The 26715-nt window shown below is 41.7% G+C and overlaps 1 protein-coding gene across 2 annotated transcripts in view; it reads right to left on the bottom strand.

The window, feature by feature from the left end:
- Positions 1 to 26715, bottom strand: part of LOC125452745 (cAMP-specific 3',5'-cyclic phosphodiesterase 7B-like) — a 151683-nt gene that overhangs the window by 44870 nt on the left and 80098 nt on the right. For both annotated transcript variants that reach the window (XM_048531503.2, XM_048531504.2), the window contains exons 3-4: positions 13697 to 13780; positions 6574 to 6725 (exon numbers count right to left, since the gene is read on the bottom strand). In XM_048531503.2, the coding sequence (XP_048387460.1) occupies positions 6574 to 6725; positions 13697 to 13780 (236 nt within the window). The remainder of the gene's footprint in view (positions 1 to 6573; positions 6726 to 13696; positions 13781 to 26715) is intronic.

Genomic DNA, 26715 nt, shown 5'->3' with positions numbered 1-26715 from the left:
ATTTCCACAGAGATAACAAGGTGTAGAGCTGGATGAACACAGCAAGCCAAGCAGCATCATAGGAGTGGGAAAGCTGACGTTTCGGGTCAGGACCCTTCTTCAGATGCACCTCTGATGCTGCTTGGCCTGCTGTGTTCATCCAGCTCTACACCTTGCTATCTCAGATTCTCCAGCATCTGCAGTTCCTACTATCTCGGAAGCATGATTTCCACAGCTCATTTGAAATCGACATTGAAAGCCTATTAAAAGTGCCTGGTTCACAATTTGGAAATCTCCAAGTACTTTGTCTTTGAGAGAAAAATCTGTTATAACCACATTGTCTTCTTTGTGAAGTATTTCAGTGACAGTTTAAACAGCTCTTTACAATTTGACCAAGGCTGCACCGTAAATCTAACCCTAACCGTGCACACTAACCCGAACCCTGCACTCTAATCCTAACCCTCTAACTATTATAATCCATAAAAATAACTTTGACAAAGAAAATAATGTACATTTGCTGACAGTAAAATATTAGATCGGAATGTAAGCTATGAGAAAGACACAATGAAACTGTAAAGAAATATAGACAGCCTGACAGAATTTAAGCTTCTCTGCCCTAGAAAGAAGCTGGATGGTGGCAGGTCAAGTATAATTGGTTGGGAAGACTCAAGGTGGGCAGTTTGTCACTTTTCCTCAATAAGCCTGGAGAGGGAAGATGGAGGATGGTGTTCATGCCCAGAGGCTGTGAGACCCTTAATTGGCCAATTAGAGGCCTCATATCACTGTGGTATACCCAGGTGACCTAATGCTGGCTCAGTTAATGGAGAGCATCTTTCACCGGATTGAGACCTTTCTCATTGCCCAACAGTTAGAGGCACCTTGGTGAAATAAATCTCTCTGCCCTCCACAATGACGCCCCCTCACTCTTCCAATCTCACACCAGGGCCTGCATCATTGGCCACAGCAAACTTACTCTACTCCCCCATACTGGTTGTTGCTGTAGACCCTGCTCCTGGTAACACTGTTGGCATTGAAGAGTTGCCAGGCCTTTGATTGGTAGTCAACTTGTTTGGCCATGCTCCTCCACTTTAAAGGCACAGCAATCCCAATATCAATTTTTCAACTGCCTGATTGACATTGTATCCAATCAACACTCCCAAAAAGTGTGCTGCAGGCTCGCAACTGCATCCTATAATTTCAGCTGGCTAAGTAAGTGAACAGTGAGATGAACAATGGCGTATAACACGAGGAAATATGAGATTATTCACTATGGTAATGTGAAACAGAGGCACATTATTTTTGAAAGGCATCAACTTTTAAATATCAACATTCCAAGAGATTTGGGCTTTATAAAAACACGGACATTTAGAATGTAAATACAGCAACAATTAGGAATGGCAAATTGCATGTTGATTTTTATTGCAAGAGAACAGGAATGCAAGAACAAGCAAGTCTAGCTAAACTCTATGGGGCTTTCTTGAAAATAAATGAGGAAGTTGTGTGTAGTTTTGGTCTCCATTTCTAAGGCAGGACACAGGTGTCTTGGAAAAAGGATAGCATAAACTCTCTAGATTGGTTCCTGAGATGGGAACACTGCCCCATAATGCCTGACTAAGTAAATTAGATCTGTATTCTCTGGAGTTTAGATAAGTGAGACACAACCTCATAAGCACATACAAGATTCTTCAGACGCTTTTCAGTTTAGGCACTGGCTCAGGCATCAAGAATATTGAGGTATAGCACCTGCATCTTTCTAACCTATAACCACTAACTTTCAGAAAGACAAAGGTAGCATTTACATGGAAACATTACTATCTATAGATTCTACCCTAAGCCATTCACCATTCTAACCTGAAAATATCTTGTTGTTTCTTCAGTGTTGCAGGATCAACATCCCGGAAACCCTCTCAAACGGCATAGTAGTTACACACTACACCAAATGGACTGCAGCAGTTCAAGAAGGTGGTTCATTATCATCTTCTCAAAGGCAACTAGGAATGGGCAATGAATGTTGGTCCAGCCAATGATGCCCATATCCCCTGAATGAACAAAAAGAAAAGCCACAGGGCAACAGGCCAATCATTTAGGATTGAGATGAGTACAAACTTCTTTTTTAGAATGGCTGAGAATCTTTGGAATTCGGTTTACTGCAATAGTGTGGATCCCCCACAGTTGAGTATTAATCAGAAGTGGGATAGAGAGAATTTTAGTCAATCAGAGACAGAGGTCATCCATGATACTAATGAATGGCAGAGCAAGTTCGAGTTCAAGAGGCCATATGTTTTGTTTTGCTAGCATTCTTATGTGTTGTGATAAAAACCCATTGAATGTCAAGGTGAGGAGGTTAAATTCTCAATTACTGGAGATGGTCATTGTGTGAGATGACATGAATGTTATTTCTAATTTGATCAGGCCAAGCTTGAGTGTTTTCCAGGCTTTGCTGTACATGTTCAAATGAACTGATCACTGTGGAATCATCAGTTTTCAGTCCAAATCTAATCTTGCAACGGAGAGAAGGCCTTGATCCGCTGAAGATGTTTGGACCTATTGGCCTACGAATTCCTGAACCAATATTCTGAGTTTGAGATAATTGGTGTCCAACAGACATCACCAATGTCCTATGTGCTAGGTATAATTCCAGTCAGTGGAGCACTTGTTCCCATTCTTGAGTGATTTCAGTTTTGCCAGAGCTCCTGCGCACCACATTCAGTCAAATGCTGCCTTGATGTCAAGATCAATCATCCTCCTGTCACTCCTAGAGTTAACTTCTCATGCCTGTTGGTTTGAACCGATGCCATAATGATATACAAAGCCAAATGGATATGGTGAAACCCAAACTGATCAGTAGTGAGAAGGTTATTAGTGGGTAAATGTCATTTGACAGACCTGTCAATGACACCTTCATCACTTGAAAGTAGACTTGTGGGGGAATAATTGACTGAGTTGGAGTTGTCCTACTTTTTATGGATAGAAATGCAAGGTCATTGTTCCACTTTGTCAGATCGATGCCAGTGTTGTAGCTGTAGTGGAACAGTTTGGCTAGGGGTGAGGCTAGTTCTGGTGCACAAAGCTTCAGCACAGCAGCAGGCATTTAGCCAGCATCCACAGCCGTATCCACTGTGCTCTCCCTGCCTCCCTGCTTCTTGACATCATTAGAATGGAGAGGAAATGTCTGAAGGCTGGCATCTGTGAAGGTGAGGCATTTGAATGATATTGGTCATCAATATTGAAACATCATTGCCAGGCCATACAAGCAGAATCAGTGTAGTGCTCTTTTCTGGACTCGGAACAGATCCAGACTATTGCCATAAGGACATGAGTGAAAATCCTACCATAGTAGCCGATGGAATTGCAAATCAATTGAAAAAAAAATCTGAAATTAAAAGCTAGGCTCCACAACAGTAACTATGAAACAATCAGTAAAACAGTCTGGATCTCGAATGCCCTTTAGGCAAGTAAATCTGCCAATATTGGTCTAGCTTACATGTGACTTCAGATGCACAGCAGTTTGGTTGATTATTAACTGCTCATAAGGACAATTAGGGGTACGTAATAAATGCTGACTTTGCCAGTGATACTGATATCCCAGAAATGAATACAAAAGACCCAATGCAGTATACAGCACGTAACAGTTTCAAAGATCTCCAAAGCAGCGTCTAAAATAGAAGATCCGTCATTTCATTATTAATATTTATGGGATATTGCTGTGTGAAGATTAGTTACTGCATTTCTCTACCTTACAATTGCAACTATGCTTCAAAAGTACTGTACTGTCTATGAGGTCAATGGAAATGGAAACCAGGGGAGATTAACTAGGAGCATCTGAATTAGTATCAACCATCTTGCACTGTCATCCAAGATTAAATTTACCTGGTGTGCTTAATGATAATTGACAAAAAATGATACAAGCTAGAAAATGCAATGGCAGTTTGATGTGGAATCACAATGACATAGCACAGAAGGAGACCATTTGACCTATTGTGCTTGTTCCAGCTCTTCGAGAGAGCTATCCAATTCGTCCTAGTTTCTTGCCATTTAGCAATAACCCTGCAATTCTTTCCCCTTCAAGTGCGTATCCAATTACCTTTCAAAAGCTGTGATTGAATCTGCTTCTAATTTTCCTCTGCTAGCGTGCTCTATATCATTCCAGCTCTGTGTATAAAAAAGGACTCATCTTCCCTTATTATTTTGTCTCTTACTTTGATCTGAAACTTCCAATCATCAAGCTTCCCACTAGAGGAAATAGTTTATTGCTAAATGCGTCAAAATTATTCCTGCTTTTCAATGCTGCTAATAATTGGTACCTTAACATCTGCTAAAAAATGAATTTCACAACTTATCTATCTCTACAGGATCTCTCAATTAAGTTAGATTATACCTAACTTTTCACTCCTCTCCACACAACGACAGTCAATTCTTTCAACTCACACGAAGATTGGTTAAACAGTTTTACTGCACATTAAAATACTATGGAACCTCATTTGTATGAACTTAGTATTTTTGACTTTTAAAAAATTTACTTACAGGATGCGAGATGTGCTGGCTGAGCCCGCATTTATTGCCCGTCCCGAGATATGTTTGAGAAAGTGGTGGTGAACTGCTTTCTTGAACTGCTGCAGTCCGTTTGATTTAGACAGACCCACAAAGGCATTAGGAAGGGAGTTCCAGGAATTAGGCCCAGCCAAATGTAAGGAACAGCACTGTATTTCCAATTCAGGATGGTGAATGGCTGAGAGGGAATCTTGCAGGTCGGGGTGTTCCCAGGCTGTCCTTGTTGTTTTAGATGGCTGTGTTTGTGGGTTAGGAAGGTGCTGTCTAAGAAGCCTTGGCGAATTTCAGCAGAGCACCCACTGATGGTACACACTGCTGTGATCGTGCATCAGAGAAATGGGACTGAATGTTTGTGGACGTGGTGCCAATCAAGCTTTGATGATGTCAAGTGTTATTGGAGCTGTACTTTTTGAGGCAAGTGGGAAGTATTTCATCACAATCCTGACTTGTGCTTTGGTGATGGTTAAACAGGCTTTGTGGAGTCAGGAGGTGAGCTACTCACTGAAAGGTTCTGGGCTTCTGACCTGCTCTTGAAGCCATTGCATTGATATGGCTAGTCCAATTCAGTTTCTGGTCTATTCACAGAATTCTGATCGTTAGGTATTCGGTGCTGTTGATGCCATTGAATGTGAAGAAATCTAATGATTGTCTCTTGTTGGAGATGGTCATTGTTTTGCATTTGTGTGGTACGAATATGAATTGCCACTAGTCAGCCCAAGCCTGAATACTGTCCAGCACTTTAGACATGGACGGCTTCAGTATCTGAGGAATCGCGAGTGGCACTGAAAGTGTACAATTATTGATGAATATTCCTACTTCTGACCTTACAGATGCGGGGTGGGGGGGGGGGGGGGGGAGAGGGGGGTGCAGGTTATTGATGAAGCAGCTGAAGATGGCTGGGAAAAGATACTGCCCTGGGGAACTCCAGCAGGGGTGGCCTGGAGCTGAGAAAACTGGCCTCTAACAGCCACTATCATCTTCCTTCCTTTTTCAGGCATGGCTCCAGAGATTTTTCCCCATATTCCCGATTGAGCCCAGCTTTGCTAGAACTCCTCGGTGTTACATTTAATAAGGTCTGCCCTTGATGTCAATGGCAGTCACTCTCACCTCACCTCTACAATTCAAATCTACGTTGTCCATGTTTGAACCAAGGCTGAAATGATATCAGTAGCGGCGTGGCCCTGGTGGAATGCAAACTGAGTGTCAGGGATCAGGCCATTACTAAGCTTGACAGCACTGTTTAAGACATATTCAGTCACTTCCCTGATGATCAAGAGTAGACTGATTGGCAGTAAATTGGCCAGACTGCATTTGTCCTGCTTTTTCTGCCAATAGGTGCCAATGTTGTAGCGATGCTGGAACAGTTTGGCTAGGGGAGTGGCACGTTCTAGAGCACAATACTGTCGGGGCCCATAGCCTTTGCAGGATCAAGTGACTCCATCTGTTTCTTAATATCATGTGGGTGGTACTAAATTGGCTGAACACTGGCATCTGTGATTCTGGGGACTGCATGCCTCAGAATATTAGGCAAGTCTCTATATTACTAGTCTAGCGCCAATACCACTGCACCATCGTCTCCTCATATTTCAATTCCAATGAAAGCTCCACTGCAGGCAGAGGAACACAGAACATTGAAAACTAAACCTATTTTCAGAAGGGAAAGTACTCCAATGTCGCCAATTAGGCTGTAATATAAGATTTGATTTCATTGCTTCTGCCAACCACGCTGTGAACCTCAGTGAGAAGAGATAAAGTGGCACAGAAGTCTCACACTGTGTGTACAGTTTTGAAGTTACAAAACGCAAAAGCTGAGATTTCCACAACCCAGATGAAGACCCTGTCCAGAGTTTTATGCTAGAACTCACAACTTTCTCACTCAGATGAAAGATCTGTTAATAAGCCAAGATACTCCCTCAGAATGAAGTAGAAACCCCTTAACCTATTTCAAATCAAATTCTAAAATGGGTTTTAGAAATTTATAAATTGTGCTTCCAGTTTCAATTGACAGGTGATCAAAATCATAATAATTAAAATGTCACGTACTCTGGCTTGCCCAAGGTAATCCTCATCCAATAAATGCAGACATGTGTGTGGTACAATGCCACGTAGCAGTCGAGAAGCGTGGAAATACCTCTGAAAGCTCAAAAGTCTTTTCACCCTTTTCCTTGTGCTGATTTCACCTGAATGTGCAGTTGCTAAACAAAAAAAGAGAAATAATTGGACCAGGTTAAAACAAAGCACACAAAATAAATGCATCTTATGTCAAAGTGTACTCTGTATGTTTGGTAGATTATTAAAACTAAAGAGATCATTGAATAGGTTATTCTCCCATAAAAGCAACCATAAAACCACTCAATCAAAAACAGCACCATTCTAGTTCAATTATAGTAGATGTTATCTACTATTACTGCCCATGGTGTTGCTTACAATAGGTTTTAGAGTATAATGTGGGGCACTGCACCATGCAACACATATTATACTGTATAATAGAGTTTGTTTAACAAGTTCCATGCCTTTAGGTGAACAGAGTACAATTATTGTGAATAGAAGCATTTCAGAGAGTTAATTAGGGCTAATTCCTGTTGTTCAATAAAGGTTGGGGGTGCTAGCTTGTCTTAGGTGGTCGTGCATAATAGACAGTAATGAATCAGTAGCATTTTTCATACATAACCTAACTTTCTTATCATTGGTTGGACACCAGACTGGCAGTTGTTTGTATATCCTCATTGGCAGACAGGCCAAGTTACACTGAGTAGAAATAAGCAGCAAATGACTCACTTTCCCTTTCTACAAAGATGCAACTGGTTCATTCAAAGGTTCTCTGCCTGTTCAGTCGTGATTTGTTCCGGTGTCATTGATGATTTATCAGCATGTTGACTGGCGCAATCAAGTACAAATGGGGCACTTTCAAATGCAACAATGGGGTGCAGCAGATTTAAGTCTCACACACAGACTTCGAGACAATAAGGACTGCAGATGCTGGAAGCCAGAGTCTTTCGGGGTAAGGCTGGAAAAACACTAAGGTCAGACAGCACCCGGGAAGCAGCTAAGTTAATGTATTGGGCTGAAACTCTTCATCAGGTCTGGGCAGGAGGAGTGGGGCCCAGAAATAAATAGAGGGATGAGGGAATGAGGCTGAGGTTAAAGGGTAGGAGAGCCGGTGATAGGTGGATGCAGGTAAGGCATTATTGTGATTGGTCCATGGGTAGGGTGGAGCGAAGAGGTGAGTAGGACAATGGGCAGGTTAGGTCACATTAGCAGGGGGAAGGTGGACATGGAGGGTGAAATCAATGTTAAGGCCCCTGGGCTGCAAGCTTCCAAGGCAAAAATCAGGTGTTGTTACATTTTGTCTGACTCTGACAGTGGAGGAGGCCAAGGATAGACATGTCGCCAGGTGAGTGGGAGGGGAAATCAAAATGGATGACAACCAGAAGATCCAGTTGGTTGTTGCACGCAAAGTGTAGATGCCCTAACTGAGCCTGCTTTTCGTCTCCTTGATACTGAGGAGACAACATTGAGAGCAACGGATGCAATAGATAAGGTGGGATGAAGTGCAGATGAATCTCTGTCAGATCTGGAAGGATTGGTGGGGCCTTGGACAGAGGTGAGAGGGCAGGGAAATATCTTTTTGGTTGTGGAGTCTGATTGTAGGTGGCGGAAATGTCAGAGGATGATGCGTTGGATCTGGAGGTTGGTGGGGTGGTATGTGAGGACTAAGGGGTCTCCATCCTTTTGGTTGTTGGGGGGAGGAGGTTTGAGGGAAGAAGTGTTGGAAATGGAGGTGGTACGGTTGAGGGCATCCTTAATTACAGAGGATGGGAAACTATGGTCCCTAAAGTAAGAGGATATCTGGGATGTCCTGGAGTGGAAGGCCTCATCTTGGGAGCAGATGTGATACAGGTGGCGGAATTGAGAGTACGGGATAACATTTTTGCAGGAGGGTGAGTGAGAAGAGGTAAGTTGAGGTAGTTGTGGGAGTCAGTGGGTTGGAAATAGAGGCCTGCAGTGAGTTGGTTTCCAGAGATGGAGACGGAGAGGTCCAGGAAGGGGAGGGAGGTGTCAGAAACAGGCCAGGTGAGTTTGAGGGTGGGATGGAAGGTGTTGGTAAAGTTGATGGACTGCTCGAGCTCTTCATGGGAGCACATAGTTGCATCAATGGTCATCAATATAGTGGAGGAAGAGGTGAGGGATGGTGCCAGTGTAGTTGTGAAAGAGGGCCTGTTTTTCAAATCCCACAAAGTGGCAGGCATAGCTCAGGCTCATGCTGTTGCTCATGGCCACCCCTTTGGTTTGTAGGGAGTGGGAGGAATCAAAGCAGAAATTGTTGAGAGTGAGGACCAGTTTAGCTAAGTTAGTGAGAGCATCAGTAGAGGGGGACTAGTTGGGTTTACGGGAAAGAAAGAAACAGAGGGCTTTCAAGCCCTCCAAGTGGGAGATCCAGGTGCTTCTTCCTCTCAGTCGATAACAACATGCTACTTTTTAACAAGTAAATGGAATGAAATGAAGGTAACAAAGGTAACATTGGGCCGAATTTGATAAGGGGCTAAATGACATGGGCTCCAGTTAGGAATGTGGCAGAATCACGTGAGAAGCCCAGTGAGCCATATCTTGACATTGGGAAAAACTTGCTGCATCTTTTAACTAAGCTCTGGTTGTTGGGTTGAGATCCTCACTAGAAAGCACTTAGCAGTGCCCACTAAGACTTGGGTGGCAACCATGGAGCAGGCTTGCATGGTTTGGTGTCTAGGCCTCCATTGCCAGTCCTGGGGGAAGTGGATATTCTAACTCCGCACCAACCAACCAGTAGGAGCACTGGATCCCCAGCTGCAAAGTGGAGCACTGAATTTCCTTTGTTTGCCATGTTCCGGGCAAGTGTCAGAAACTGCACTGTACAGGGTGGCCCCAGACTAACAGTGCTTCGTCGGGAGCACCACAGACTTTTAAAGATGGTCCCAGCACCAGGGATGCTGGTCAATTTTGGGCAGTGGTGTGTTATTTTGAGAGCAGTGAATGGGTAGGTTTGGGCTAGAATTGGATAAGGGGTGCTATGGGGTGAGATAGGTTGCTAATCAGGTATGTTTGGTAAAATGCAGTGAGAAATTAGGTCTGACAGATGGAAACCCTCCATAAAACTTGACATATCTGACACTTGGCTAAAATAAGTAAGATTCAGCCCATTAGTTCTGAAAGTAAACAGATCAAAGTCAGATCAAACTAATGTAATCCCACATCCCATCGCAAACACGCGTCGTTTTTGAAATGTGGTCGAAGACTAACAAAGCTCATACACCTTATAAATGGGAACATTTGGAGACATTTTTCAAACCATTAAAAAAATGTACTGCACTTAACCAAAACTTCATATTTAGTGCAGTTGTACCTAGATCCTCCTTTAATAGTCTGTTATAATATGTTTTGAAGGGAACTCATCAATTTTCCTCTCAACTGTTCTCCCACCTCCAAATTTGATGGCTTTGTCCCGAATAATACTTGTTCCCTCCCTGGCTGTTCTCCATGGTATAGTCCTCATGTCTGTTCTCCTCAGTCCAAAGCATACAGACCTATTGCCTTAGCCAGTTAAAGAAACACATCTGCTGGATCGCAGAAACACCATCACATCCTGCTGCTGTGTGTAATAGCCATTCGGTCTTTCACATCCTCCGGTGGGATCTGAACTCATGTTTCTAGATCATTAGTCTAAGTCTCTGGTTTACTGGCCAATAATGTAACCATTAAACTATGTGCAGCTTCAAGGCAATGTCTCTAGTGCTCTTTAATATTGGCACACTGGAAGAGGCTTAAAATGATGGATTTCTTTCTCCCTCCAATTTTCTCTTCTTTTCCCAAACCCTAAAGCCTCTTTGGAGTTTAGGAGAATAAGTGGTGATCTTATTTGAATTTTTAATATTCTGAGATGAATTAAGCAGGTAGAAATTGAGAGACTGTTTCCCTCATGAGGGAATCTAGAATGAAGGGCACAGTTTAAAGCAAAGTGCACCCCTTTGAAGATGGAAATGGGGAAGAATTTCATCTCTCAGAACATAGTTAGCGTTTGATATTCTGTTTCTCAGAGAGCAGCAGAGGCTGGATTCTTGAATAAATTTAAGTCTGAATTAACAGGTTTCTGACAGACAAGGGGTCAAGGGTAATGGAGGACAAGAAATGGAGTGAAGACTAGGAGCAGATCTTACTGAATGGCACAGCAAGCCCATGGAGCTGAATGGCATACTCCTGCTATTTTTTTATGATTTTATGATCTTGGAAGCTTCATCTTTCTACTGCATACCATCTTCTGAAGTCCCTCTCCTTTGACTGTTGCAACCTTATCTCCAGTATCATGTATGGGGAGGTCATGAATAGAATCTGAGAGCAATAGAGTTTTGGTCTACTGTGTCTGTGGTGGTCATTAATTTTAATCCAATTTTCCAGCTCTGGGCCCACGGCCCTTTGTGTCATGGCATTTTAGTACTTCATAAATATCTTGAGGGCTCATGGCTCGGCCATCCTCTTAGGCAGTGGGTTCCAGATACCCACAAATCACTGAGTGAAAATAATACTCCTCAAATCCCCTCTACATCTCCTGATCCTTAACTTAAAACTGTGTCCTCGATTATTGACTTCTATATTAAGGCAGACGTTTCTCCCTATCTACCCTCTCTGCTCCCTTCAAACTTTGTACACCCTAATCAGATCTCTGCTCTAGAGAAAACAACCCCAGCCTATCTAGGCTTTCCTTATAAGTGAATCACTCCAGTCCAAGCAACATCCTGGTGAATCTCCTCTGCACCCTCTCTAGGTCAGTCATATCCTGCCCACAGTATTTCAGCTTTGGCTGAGCAAATGGTACATATAGCTCCATCATTACCTCCTTGCTCTTGTATTCAATGCCTTGCCTAATGAGGGCAAGGTTCTCATATGCCTTGTTAATCACTTTATCTGCCTGTCTTTCTTCTTTTCGCTTATCTAATCCTGTATTTACTGAAAATTTTAATTAAAATTGAAAGCATGCACAACCACTAGCCTATTGTTTCACCTTTCAAACTGTTCCTATAGTACAGAGAAATGTAGTAGTTCAAGAAGGGCACTCACCACAGCCTTTTCGAGATCAATTAGGGATGGACAATAAATCCTCGTCCTACCAGTGACGCACACATCCCATGAATGAATAAAAACAAATTTTAACTGATTGCATTGTGAGGGAGCCTCAAACACCACACCATGTGGAGAAGAAGCATTGTATTGCTTTAATATTCTATGGTTAACTGCACATGTGGTATGCTCCAGAAGTTACTGTCAAATTTGCCGCAGTAATGATAACGAAGACTGATAGTATTGTTGTCATTACCACCCTGAGGTTTAGACTCACATGAGTGTGCAATTTCTTTCTTTTCTTCTCAAGTATGTCATTATACTCAGTTACTGGGATACAGGTGAATTCAAGATTATATTAAATAAACAAAGTCACCATTTTGAACCTATTTACTTTAAAAGTTTACTCTTGTTTTAAACAATCTATTGTGAAATAATCTCCCTGACATTTCTTTTTAATGAATTGATAAATGGCAAACTTTTCAGATTTTAACAAAATGTCTTCCATACAGTACAGTGAAATTTTTGAATATATATTATTATTTTAAGGTTTCACAATCTGAGATGTGCAAAAGGAATTCTCTCTCATGGCTTTTTGATAGATAGCTAAAATTTTTGAAGGAATGTAACAACCATTAAATATAACAACAGTACTTGCAAATAGAAAAAATGGCAAATTACAAACTAAAGAACTTTTTGTTATCAAAATATTGCTGAGAGCTGTTTAAATAGGATATTGCAAACTTGCACTTAAGCAACCTAAAATAAAGTCTTTCGTACGTCACAAGTACTCCAGCAATTTAATAAAGTCAACGTGTGTGTTTCAGTCTCTTTGAAGATTTCCTATTTGAAGCTTATACTACATAAAGCCGGAAGCAGGTGCTGCAATGCTGTGTGCATATGAATGTTACAAAGTCAGCATAGGAAATGGACTTTAATCATTTGAGTGTCTTAATTTTGTATTTTTGCCAATTGCAGAGATTATTTAACATGAAAGTTTTCCAAGAGATTTGCTAAGATCCAGCATTATGCTTCAAAGCAGCAAGCCAAGATTTGCATATGATTGAAAAGCATTAGAGTAGACTAGCTATCACAAGCAACTGATTACTATTATTGAGTTTATTGGTAGGATGTCACTGCCAGGGCTTACATTAGTACATACGTCACTTTGCTGTAAAGTAGACCAATAATACTCTTAAAGTTTCTGCTAATTATACACAATGTCAGAGTGTGTTTCTTTTTGAAATGGGATGTGCTCAATACACTATTGATTTAATCAAGTATTGTGCAACAGCATTGAAATAGCTCAAGTAACTATTATTAGCCGTGACGTGTAGGGTGACATTAACTTGGATCAAGGGCTGATCTTTAGTAACTGAAGCTTGTCAGAAGTTCCCTGTGAGTTTTCCACAAATGGACTTAACAATAGACATTACCCGGCTCTTGCCTATACAATCCAAGTTTGTATGAATTAACTTGCTCCTTCCTCCCCCTCTCTCCCCAAAGCTAAATAAAAAGTGACTGGATTCTCTGTGAGCATTGCTTTCGTAAGTTTACTAGATTAACAACAAGATGTTCAAGCCACATTTTCGTTAGTAATGGAGCCCCGGATGACAAACTGCAGTCAATCATTTAATTAACATACTTCTCTTCAACAGAAAATCCCCAGCTGCTGAGGTAATAAAAGTTAACCTATGAGTAATTTGGAAGATGTGAGGCATATCATAACTACAGTATTGGTTCACAGGCCAGAGGCTTTTCTACAGAACAGTTGCCATTTACATTTCATATATGGGGATCAGCCACTTACTTAAGTTTATATTTTACGTGTCAAGACAGAACTGAATGCAAATGCAATCAATTAGTGTAGTCAATTTCGGATGCTGCTTCAGTTTGGTTTCAAAGGGGAAATCTATGTTGAACGGCCAGGCAGTAAACTTCTCTACTTAAATTTCACTGCAAATTCATAAGTCGGCATCCACTTCCAGGGAATCAGTAAAAGCAGCAGTCTCTGTGCTGTAAATAAAGGCTCTAGCTTCTGTAAGGTTTTTGTCGTGAGTATTTTGTTGGTACTTACTGTTCAGAAGGCGAAAATCAATGACTGGGTATGACCCTCGGCGCTCAGAAAGAAGCCCTGCTTGCCCTCTCACTCGTGCATTTCCTGGGAAAACAGATTTAAAAGAGATATTAGAAGTAGCACTTTTACTCTTCAGTGTTAGCATTCTATGGTGCTATCACAGTCACTTTTAATTTAGTATCATATCTTTAAAATCTTCATCAGTTGTTGACATAATTGGCTAAATATTATATGTTTTGATGGTAATGGAAATGTTGAGCATGACATCTACAAAACAAAAGTAGGCTTGAGAGCAATTCATTAAATAAAATGCATAATCAATACTGTCAGCCATCATTTAAGATTTTCTTAAAGATCCAGGCTTCAGTTTTCTTTGGACTAACAAATCAATAGGAACACAATGAGTGGATATTTCTGCCCATTGCACGAACTTGCTTTCAAGACTCAGCAAATATGTGTGCACAGGTGTAGACACCCAACAGAAGATCCATTGTGACTGGTTGCTGATGCTAAGGAAGTGACATCACAGTGGTGAAGAAGTATTCATTAGCCCAGGTGGCTAGAAATGTTGGGCTGGGGACCAATTGAGGGTATTGGGTCCAGTAGATAGGAGGGGTTGTCAGGTTTGGGAGGAGTGTGGGTGTCGATTGGGGGATTGCTGGTTTCAAATGGTGGAGAAGACAATATGAGGTCAGAACAGGGTCTGGATGAATGGGAAGGGTTGTCATAGTTCTGGGAATGTAGGAGCTAAGGGAGATTGAAGGGGGTGAGTCAGCTTAAGTATTAATCAGGAGTTTTAGTAGGTTTTCAATCTGCTAAAACTTTCTGTGCAACTATTGAGCTATACTGATTTCGAACCCGCTGAAGTTTCCAACATTATTGGAGGGCTCCAAATGTTTAGGAATTTTCCATGGGAAATTTTAATTACCAGGTCATTTTCATGGAGTCAGTTGCGTTGGGGATGGTCCTGATGTTCAACTCCATTCTGCACTGTTTCATCAACTCTGGCCATTGGAATACTGGGCCAACTAATCCAGCTGCTTTTCCACCCCAGAGATTTGTTTGATGCCTAACCTTGTGAGCATTTCCAATATTTTCAAGATTTAGTCTGATTTATCTTACTGGATCTATGACCAACAGTGGAATTCACTTGAAAGTCAGAAACTGCAGTAGGAGGAGCCTTGTTTTCAAGGGAGGCTCTTGATTTTCAACAAGGAAATACTGCCCCAGATTCCACCTGACACTTCCAGCAGTGACTGCTGTCCTGTCTTCCCTTTCCTGAGTCTTTGCTGAATCATCCTTTCTCTTTCATATCTGTTTGTGTCTGGTATTTACCAACCTGCTGCAGCTGGATCCCTTTGGAAAAGTCAAGCTTCTGATATATACCACCAACATATGAGAGATACATGAGGTAGCATACTGTAAAGTGGCCTCAAGATCTGTCGAGGTATGAGAAATGGGACTTTGACACGTTGAAAGTGTACTGAACAACAGCTCAGATTGTTAAATGCATCCAATTAAATAGTTTGTCTTGTCTAGGCTTCCTGCGAAATGTAATATGTTATTAGCTGTACCTAGAAAGTATCCATCATCTCCAAATAAATCATTCAGTAAGTCCATCCTGGAACAATAACAAGCTAGCTTGACTGTCTCAGCACGTATCTAATCCAGTTGCTTCTCACGTATCTAACCGTGTGGTGAAATATAACTCAGCTGCTGCAAATGGCATTTAGCACCCCACAAAAACCCAGTTTTGAGCTGCTGGAGCAGTACTTAATCTAATCTACTTAACACAGAGGAAGCACAATATGAACTGATGTATCGCTTCATTATAATCTACACAAAGACTGTGCAGTAGTCACTCTACCAATGTTGACATGTGCATCTACAACAGGTAGATTGGCTAGAACACGGTCAAGTCTGTTCTTCCCTTTTGTCCTGTCACCACCATCCAGTGTAGTTGGGTGGCCTTACCAATCCACTCTTGGTGATGGATTCAACTCTCAAATTGTATCCTAATATTTTGAAGGTATCATCTAAGTGAATTGTATGTATTGTGAAGGTGTGGATGGCTAGATTACCTAATGCTCTGATGAAGACTAGGAAATGTGTGTACAGAACCTAGAGGTCAATAATTGACAGTCACGTCATACCCATTTTACAGGAAATAGACTGGATTGTTCACAAACACTGAGGTGTCGACTGGATCACAATTGTAAATCACAGAGTTATGGCATAAATGGTCTTACAAATTTTTTCACCTGTACACTGGCTTAGCTATTCTTCTGCACTGACACATTCATAGCTAAATGTACTGAGGTACACTTATTTCACCATTTAACACTTTTTAAAAGTTCTCCCAGTTTATTAAGCATTCAGCCAAATGGCAATTTGCCATAAATGAATTGTGTTGGTGAAAATGGACTTCAGGTGTCAGAGGAAAGTTAAAAAAATGACAAAAGAAAAGTAGGTACGCAGTCAGTCAGTGAAACCTCAACAGGCCAGAGATGAACTAAGTCTCTGATTTTCAGTGCGGCAGGGACAATCGTATATTGGCATTAGTGAAAAGACAGAATAAATTATTGACTGGGATTAGCTCAAGTATTGACTGAAAGAAACGACTTTCAACTGACATGAAGATTGTTGCTTCTCAAGATAAAATTAATTTCAACTATTTTACAGTTTTAGCTACCGTGTAATTAAATCCTGATTTCAAAGGCTTTGTAAGTTTACAAAATGTTGTTATTTAGCTCATTTAAATACTAAGAAAAGAATTTCATTGGATTAATTTTGTTTTGACATTGTATTGTACAAGTTAATGTATGGATCATATATAGTGCAATACACTGCTTGCATGAAACACCTTCTAACATGTGCATGCAAATGTAAAAAACCACAAGGGGATATAAATTGGTACGTACTGTACCTGCTTTTCAGGTGCAAATTTGCACAGGTCATCCACTATTAAATTCAGTGAATTTATTTTCTCAATATTCTGGGCAGCTGTATTTCAAAGGTGCTAAAACCCTCATTAGCATGCAGGAGGGTTACAGTCACCTGGTGAAGGGCTCTTTTGTCAATCTGTAGTGGAGTACTGGATCCAGGCCAGCTGGACTCACATTTTCCAGGTGTCTATTTCTCTAAAGTGGTCAATGTCCAAGAAGTTAAACACTACATTTTAATTTGGAGCTGAGGGACAGCTGTACAACTAAAGTTAATGGTGTTCCACTTGCTTTTGCCAATGTTGTAACAGTCAAACACAGCAAAATTCTGCATTGAGCAATGGAAATTTTCATATTGACTCTTTTAGGTGTCGGCTGATGGATTGGATAAATGTCAGTGAGAACATCCTTATTCATGTTTGAAATTTGCCATGCATTGTTTAAATGCTACCAGAGAGTTCCTTAATATAACATCTCATCAGAAAACCAAGTTCCCTGACAGTGCCCTCAAAATATCAGCCAAGATTCCACGTTCAAGTCTGAAGAGTGGTCTTGAATGCACAACCTGCTGATTCAGAGCTGAGAGCTACACCACTGAGCCAAGGGTGACACCTACTCTACTGTAAGCTCTTAGACAACATGTCTATTCACTCTAGACAAAAAAAAAAGCTGCACAATAACATTCCTGTAAACAAGCATTGCTGCTTCTGCCACAGCCCAGGTCTGCAGACATCAACAGAGCCTCCCAAAAGGAACATTTCCTGAGCGGATGTTTGGCCACTTGGCATATCCCAGTGGTGTCTGTATATAAACATAGTTCCTGTTTGATGACAAAGTTCACCCTGAATCACATCTAACTGTCATTAAGGGTGGAGTACCATTGGTAGACAACTCTGAGATACTGAAACATCACACGTTATAGACCCCAGTGAAATGGAAATTACTGTCAAGGTCAGTATGTGTGTCTATAACATAGGAATGCTTTCTTTAAACAGAAGCCGTACTTAGAAAGAAGAAAGAGTCAAAACATTTTTTTGCAAACTTGGCTGTTAATTTATTTTCGACGCACACTTTACATTATAAAACAAGTTTACATCTGCTTGTAGATAAGTGGTTATAACCAGGGACAAAGTGTTTGTACAGTTTTTTTTAAGTTACAGAGTTCTAAAATTATAAGCTAGTGAGGTCATACAGTAATTCAAGGTCCACAGTCACAACCAAAATGTTCATTTATGCAATCATTTCCTTATCCACAATGGTACTAAACCCCCTGCCTGCAAAGTATCAATATTGAATATTTCAGCTTCTGCGAAATGTTGTTATTGACACTCTGTTGTAACAGATTTTGCTGACCAACATAAAATAAAATCATTACCTAAAGCTACTTGCTGTCTGCTGTATATTTTAAGTGAACACGATGCAGTCAGTGGATAACAGAAATCTATGGTTCTCCTTTGAAAACTACAATCTCAAAATAACGGAGCATGTTAATCATCTGAAATTGCCATTTCAAATAACATATAGGTATTTTCACAAATTGATGACCAAAATTTAGTAAAATGTTTGAAGTTTTCAAACTCAACACAGAAGGCAAATCCATATTAAAATTGCAATTTCTAAACCAATAGTGAAGTGGGATTATGATATGATTCTTCAGTGGAAGAGGTTATAGAGTGAATGTCTTGCCTACTGTGCTCCGATATATATTGGCTGATTTTTTTTCCCCCTTTTTTAACAGCTTGCATTATTGAATTTGTTCGCCCCTTTTACACCCAATTCAATTTCCGTTTCTATTGAAACAGCTAAATTGCTTCTGCCTGTTTTCCACCTAGGGACAGAAGTAAAAATTTGATACATCCAAGACTACACAAAGCTAAACAAATTGTCGCTACTCTATCGCAGCCTTTCTGGCTCTTTACTCACTGCATTTAACTGAACAACAAAAGCAATTTAATTTTATTATCTAACAATATCATCCTATTACAGAAGAAATCTCCCCACCTTTTATGTCTTAATGCAAAATATTCATTTAACTGTTTCAGAAGAGCTTAGCTTTGCAATTCTGGTCAGCATATTTTTACAGTGTTGCTCACATGCATTGGATCATATGCTATGTGATCATTCATGTCCAGTTTTTGTAAATATTATTCAACTTACCTTGGTTGAATGCTGTGGTTGAGGTGAATTACAATATCTATCCACACCACCCAGCCCACTGAGCAATCCACACCATTCCCTACCTGTAGCCACCAGTCACCATCCCACCTACCTTCTCCAGCCCCACCCCGCCTTCATCTACTTATATTGGAGCTCCCTTCCCTCTCCCCCATTTCTGAAAAAGGCCCTGACCTGAAATGTCAACTTTCCCACTCCTCTGATGTTGCCTGGCCTTCTGTGTTCCTCCAGCTCCACAATGTGTTGCCCCTGACTCCAGCATCTGCAGTTCTTGCTATCTCTGAGGTACCATCACTGATACTTACAGAACATCACTGGTCATAGACTTTTAGTCAGAAAAACACACCCCCAAAACTACCTTCTGTCTCTATGACTGAGCCAATTTTGTATCCAACTTACCAACCCAGCATGGATCCCATACAACTTAATCTTCTGGACCAGCCTACCATGAAGAGACCTTGTCAAATATTTTAGTAAAGTCCATGTCAACAACATCCACTGCTTTAGCCCCATCAATCAGCTTTATTGCTTTCTCAAAAAATGCAATCAAATTTGTGAGACAAGACCTCTCCAGTCATCCAAATGCAAATCGATCCTGCCCCTAAGAACATTCTCCAACAAATTCCTGACAATTGATGTAAGGCTCAGTAGCCTATAAATTTCCTGGATAATCCCTGTTACCTTTCTTAAAGAAAGGAACGATATTGGTTATTCTCCAGTTTTCTAGAACCTTGCCTGGGACTAAAGAGGATACAAAGATCTCTGTCAAAGCCCCAGCAATCTCCTCCCTTGCCTCCTTCAGCATTCTGGGATAAATCCCATCAGGCCCTAGGGACTTATCTACCTTAATGTTTTTCAAGACACCCAACACTTCCTTCTTCTTAATATCGACATATCCTAGGATAGGAACATACCCCTCCCTAATCTTACCATCTTCCATGTCTTTTTCCTTGTGGTTCACTGAGGACCTCACTCATTTCCTCTAGCTCCACACACACAAGTTCATTCCTTTGTCCTTCAGCAGACCTACCCTTTCCTTCACTACCATCTTGTTCCTAGTATATATATAAAACTTGGGATTCTCCTTAATCCTATTTGCCATAAATATTTCATGGTCCCCTTGAGCCCTCCTCGTTCCTTTAAGTTCTTTTTGCTCCCTTTATATTCTTCAAGGGCCTTGTCTGATTTCAGTTTCCTGAACCTTTATATGTGTTTCCTTTTCCTTTTGATTAAAATTTCAATATCTCTTGTCATCTGGGTTCCCCAAATCCTTATCTTTCATCATCACAGGAACATGCTGGTCCTGAACTCTGATCAACTGGCTTTTAAAGGTCTTCCATATGTTCAATGTGGATTTACTCCCAAACAGTCACACCCATTCTCATTTCTCCAGTTCCTACTGAATAATGTTGTAATTAGCCTTGCCTCATTTTACTACTTTCACTCAAGGAACAGTTTAATCCTTATCCATAACTATTTTAAAACTTACAGAATTATGATCACTACTTCCAAAAATGTTCCCCCCACTGAAACTTCCATCACCTAGCCAGGCTCATTCCTCAACATAGGGTCTAGTGCAGCTCCTTTCTTAGTTAGCTAGCTACATATTGTTTCTAGAAAGCCTCCTGATGCACTTAACAAATTCTGCCCCATCCAAGCCCCTAGCATTGAGGGATTCCCAGTCAATAGTCTGACAATCAACCTGCTGCTGGTTTGAAAATCTGCATAAACAATCCTTTAATTAATCAATCGCTATCACCATCTGCCCTCTCTGATGGGCAGAAAGATCTTGGCTTTTTGGCCAATTTTTTTTCCAACAATAATAACGCCATATTTATAATTTATTGCTCATCCCGGTTTCTGGGAAGTTGTTGTGTATAAATTCACTGACACCTTTCTGTACAAGTGGTTATACTTCAGATGTACTTTGCTGCAAGTACTTTGGGTCACGTTGAGGTCACGAAAGATGCTACATAAATGCAGGTTCTGTTTTGCAATACCTGTATATCTATGCCATTCCAATACAGCACCGTATTCAAGAATTATAATCTTAGATCAATCAGTGTATCATCCCTTCAAGGTGACAAAGAGAGGACCACCTTGAATGGCTTAATGAACCCTCCACACTGACACACTATTGTCCTTATCTTCATGATCTAGCGTTGAATGTATTACTTTCTAAGGTGTGAAAAGAGGAAAGCAGCAAAATAAGACTCTCAGTTTCAAAATAACTTGCACAGCCCCCAAACACTGACAAGTAGTTACATTCAAAACAAGTAGGATACAGACTTACAGCTAAGGTCAGGCAAACGAACTTCATACATGGGAAATATGAAAAAGAGAAAGCAAATGTCAACAGCACAGATTCATTTGTTTTGGAAGTCTGGGAGCATGCTTCAGCAATAAATCTTTTAATTTTTGACAACTTCATTTTCCACCTTTGTAATCTACCTGTTAATTACAGTTTTTTTAAATCTGAAAGGAAAGTCTATTGGACCTAAGGAAATTTAACGTCTTTTGACTTTACAGCAGTTACTTTTCAATAATAACAGATAACAGCTAACCCTGAACATTGCCCAAGTCTTGCTACTTGTGAACATGGAATAGTTCATTATCTGAAGAGATGCAAATTGAACACTTTGCAATTATCAACAAACATCCCCCATTGTGACCTTATTTTGGATGCAAGGTCATTGGTGAAACAGATAGACATAGTTAGGCCAAGGTCACTAGCCTGAGGAACTCCTGCAGAGATGTTCTAGAGCTGAGGTGATTGGCCTTCAACAAACGTCCTTTGCATTTGGGATGACTTCAATTATAAGGAAGATTTCCCTACTCCTCACTGACTTCCATTTTGTTGGAGCTCTTTGATGCTGCACCCTGGGAAACTTTGTTCTGATAATCAGGGCAGCCACTTCATCCCTGAAATTCAGCCTTTTTTGTCCACAATTAGACCGAGGCTGTAATGAGGTCTTCATCAAAGTGGTCTTGGTAAAATCCTACCGTGGTGTCAATGAATATGTTAGTGCTGTGTAAGTGCCGTTTAGTGCACAACCGACAACATATTTCATCGCGTTGCTGATAATCGAGAATAGACTGATGGGGCAATAATAGGCCTAAATGAATGCTGTCAGTTTTATGAACAGGACATAACAAGTCTCCACTTTTTCAGGTAGATGCTAATGTTGTAGATCATACAGAACATTACAGCACAGTACAGGCCCTTCGGCCCTCGATGGTATGACAGGTCAGCACAACAATCTGAAGCCCATCTAACCTACACTATTCCATGTACGTCCATGTGCTTGTCCAATGACGACTTAAATGTACTTAAAGTTGGCAAATCTACTACCGTTGCAGGCAAAGCGTTCCATTCCCTTACTACTCTCTGAGTAAAGAAACTACCTCTGACATCTGTCCTATATCTTTCACCCCTCAATTTAAAGCTATGCCCCCTCGTGCTCGCCGTCACCATCCTAGGAAAAAGGCTCTCCCTATCCAACCCTCTGATTATCTTATATGCCTCAATTAAGTCACCTCTCAACCTTCTTCTCTGTAATGAAAACAGCCTCAAGTCCCTCAGCCTTTCCTCGTAAGACCTTCCCTCCATACCAGGCAACATCCTAGTAAATCTCCTATGCACCCTTTCCAAAGCTTCCACATCCTTCTGATAATGCGGTGACCAGAACTGTACGCAATACTCCAAGTGCGGCCGCACCAGAGTTTTGTACAGCTTCACCATAACCTCTTGGTTCTGGAACTCGATCCCTCTATTAATAAAAGCTAAAACACTGTATGCCTTCTTAACAACCCTGTCAACCTGGGTGGCAACTTTCAAGGATCTGTGTACATAGACACCGAGATCTCTCTGCTCATCTACACTACCAAGAATCTTACCATTAGCCCAGTACTTTGCATTCCGGTTACTCCTACCGAAGTGTATCACCTCACACTTGTGCGCATTAAACTCCATTTGCCACCTCTCAGCCCAGCTCTGCAGCTTATCTATGTCTCTCTGTAACCTACAACATCCTTCGTCACTATCCACAACTCCACCAACCTTAGTGCCATCTGCAAATTTACTAACCCATCCTTCTACGCCCTCATCCAGGTCATTTAAAAAAATGACAAACAGCAGTGGACCCAACACCGACCCTTGTGGTACACCACTAGTAACTGGTCTCCAGGATGAACATTTCCCATCAACCACCACCCTCTGTCTTCTTTCAGCAAGCCAATTTCTGATCCAAATTCTGATTCTGATTGTAGCTCATGTTGTAACACAACTTGAGGACATGACAGGCTCTGGAGTACAATTCTCATTGACTTATGTACAGACAGTTAGTTCAGTTGTTTCTTGAATTGAGTGAACAGAATTGGTGGCAGTAAGAATATTAGAGGTGACTGACATGGATCGTCTGCTCAGGACTTCTGGCTGAAGGTGACCTCAAATGTTTCAGCCTTGTCTTTTGAGCTGACATGCTGGTCTCTGCCATTCTGGAAGATGTTCATCAATACTCCTTTTTTCAGTTGTTACATTACCTACAGTCATTCAAGACTGGTTATGGGATTACCTAGCTCTGCTAGTTTGCTGCATCCATCATTTATATTCATCCACAATATTACTGTGCTGTAGCTTCACCAGACAAACTTCTCATTCTGAGGTATGCCTGGGCTGTTCCCGACATTCCGTTGTTTATTCCTCATTGAATCAGGTTTGTTCCCTTCCCTTAGTGATAATGGTATAGTGAAGGACAGGTTGGATTATAAGATTGCTACCTGTGGCTGAATATGATTTAGCTTGTGATGATTTGGAGTTCCTTATTAATACCCAGTTTTGAGCTACTCAATCTGTTCTTACTCAATGTTAATGGTTTGTGCTGAACAACATCAGGAATGTTCTCAGAACTTCATCTCCAAGACTTTGCCCAGTTATCACTCTTATCAATATGGTCAAGGACAGATGCATCAGTAGTGGGTAGGTTGGTGAAGATGAGGTCAAGTGCATTTGTCCTTGTGTTTGTGTTCTCACTAACTGACACATTCACCATCCATCAGTCCTTGAGGACTGTGAACTGTGATGTCATTAAGGCACACAGGCCAACGGACCAAAAAAGTGCCTCACCCAGCATATATTTCTGGTCCTTTGTAAAAAATCAGTGCTTTTTCCAAGTTAGGACCAACATGGAGGAGTACTGACTCATCAGCTGACAAAAGGTAGTAATTGGTACTAGTCAGTATTCTTGCCCAAAGTTGACCTAATTGCATGAAATGTCTTGGGATCCAGATTCAATGCTGAAGACTCTCAGAATCTCTCCATCTCCATCTGTATGTAACTGTTCCACCACCTCTCATGGATCCAGTATTAGATAAACATGATCAGAAATTTCTTGCCTTTTTTTTCAAATTGCTTTACCTGGGCAGCACAATTTACCAACAGTTTTGACACTAAGGTTAACCAAATTTTAGAACATTTGTACTGGCAAATCATGAAAAGAGCAACCATGTCAAACACAAAGTTCTCAATTTATTATTTCAAATTACTCTCACTATCACCTTCAGCAGGAATGGTCCTTGCATTCTTGAGGTTCATTTTCTAGTCTGCACTATCAGAACATAGAAAGCAATCTCTTAGTTTAAGATAAATTCTGAATTGTATGTCCCTATATCACTTTGCTCTTTTTTTCATGTTGCAACTTTGATTAGATTGAAACAGACACAGTGCAATGTCGGTTCAACTACAAGCGTGGCAACGTAAGAGGACTGCAAACAGTTTTGCATGAATATAGCACCTGGTTAACACATAATATCACCTGGCTAGGACACGCATCTGAAGAAGTCATATTGAACACATAATGTTAACAATATTTCTCTCTCTACAGATATGCCAGACTTGCTGAGTTTCTCCAGCAATTTCTGATTTTATATGAGCGATTCTGTCATCTTCTTTTTTGTCCAAATAGAAGAAAGATCTTGTTAAAGCTTCTGAAGTAAGCTGAAGACCATGTGAAAATAACTTTAGGGTGGCATACAATGAAATTGTTACTTGTTAATAAAATGTGAGGCTGGATGAGCACAGCAGGCCAAGCAGCATCTCAGGAGCACAAAAGCTGACGTTTCGGGCCTAGACCCTTCATCAGAGAGGGGGATGGGGTGAGGGTTCTGGAATAAATAGGGAGAGAGGGGGAGGCGGACCGAAGATGGAGAGAAAAGAAGATAGATGGAGAGAGTATAGGTGGGGAGGTAGGGAGGGGATAGGTCAGTCCAGGGAAGACAGACAGGTCAAGGAGGTGGGATGAGGTTAGTAGGTAGATGGGGGTGCGGCTTGGGGTGGGAGGAAGGGATGGGTGAGAGGAAGAACAGGTTAGGGAGGCAGAGACAGGTTGGACTGGTTTTGGGATGCAGTGGGTGGAGGGGAAGAGCTGGGCTGGTTGTGTGGTGCAGTGGGGGGAGGGGACGAACTGGGCTGGTTTAGGGATGCGTTGGGGGAAGGGGAGATTGTGAAACTGGTGAAGTCCACATTGATACCATTAGGCTGCAGGGTTCCCAGGCGGAATATGAGTTGCTGTTCCTGCAACCTTCTGGTGGCATCATTGTGGCACTGCAGGAGGCCCATGATGGACATGTCATCTAAAGAATGGGAGGGAGAGTTGAAATGGTTTGCGACTGGGAGGTGCAGTTGTTTGTTGCGAACTGAGCGGAGGTGTTCTGCAAAGCGGTCCCCAAGCCTCCGCTTGGTTTCCCCAATGTAGAGGAAGCCACACCGGTTACAGTGGATGCAGTATACCATATTGGCAGATGTGCAGGTGAACCTCTGCTTAATGTGGAATGTCATCTTGGAGCCTGGGATAGGGGTGAGGGAGGAGGTGTGGGGGCAAGTGTAGCATTTCCTGCGGTTGCAGGGGAAGGTGCCGGGTGTGGTGGGATTGGAGGGCGGTGTGGAGTGAACAAGGGAGTCACGGAGAGAGTGGCCTCTCCGGAAAGCAGACAGGGGTGGGGATGGAAAAATGTCTTGGGTGGTGGGGTCGGATTGTAGATGGTGGAAGTGTCGGAGGATGATGCGTTGTATCCGGAGGTTGGTGGGGTGGTGTGTGAGAACGAGGGGGATCCTCTTTTGGTGGTTGTGGCGGGGGCGGGGTGTGAGGGATGTGTTGCGGGAAATACGGGAGACGCTTTTCCGGAGGTTGTACCCGGTGTGGCTAAACCAGCCCATTTCGTCCCCTCCCCCCACTGCACCACACAACCAGCCCAGCTCCTCCCCTCCACCCACTGCATCCCAAAACCAGTCCAACCTGTCTCTGCCTCCCTAAACTGTTCTTCCTCTCACCCATCCCTTCCTCCCACCCCAAGCCGCACCCCCATCTACCTACTAACCTCATCCCACCTCCTTGACCTGTCCGTCTTCCCTGGACTGACCTATCCCCTCCCTACCTCCCCTCCTATACTCTCTCCACCTATCTTCTTTTCTCTCCATCTTCGGTCCACCTCCCCCTCTTCCCCTATTTATTCCAGAACCCTCACCCCAACCCCCTCTCTGATGAAGGGTCTAGGCCCGAAACGTCGGCTTTTGTGCTCCTGAGATGCTGCTTGGCCTGCTGTGTTCATCCAGCCTCACATTTTATTATCTTGGAATTCTCCAGCATCTGCAGTTCCCATTATCTCTGATACCAAATTGTTACTTGTGTTGCATTCCACCCTGAGGGTAACACTGTGGAAGGTTCTGCTCGTGCCTCTGAAATCTCCTCAAGCTTGTTTCTGAAGTTATTAAATAAACAAGTATCTGCCTTTTGCAAGTCATTTTCAAATAATTAAAGTTTGCACCAATTTACACTGCAGCATTTCAAAATGGTTAAGATATCGTTATAGTAATTTTTGAAGTGTTCCCAGTAATGTAGCTAATTC

Source organism: Stegostoma tigrinum, chromosome 4 (assembly GCF_030684315.1).
Source record: "Stegostoma tigrinum isolate sSteTig4 chromosome 4, sSteTig4.hap1, whole genome shotgun sequence".
Lineage (NCBI taxonomy): Eukaryota > Metazoa > Chordata > Chondrichthyes > Orectolobiformes > Stegostomatidae > Stegostoma > Stegostoma tigrinum.
The sequence above is the reverse complement of the archived record's forward strand: the minus strand, read 5'-3'. Positions and strand labels throughout refer to the sequence as shown.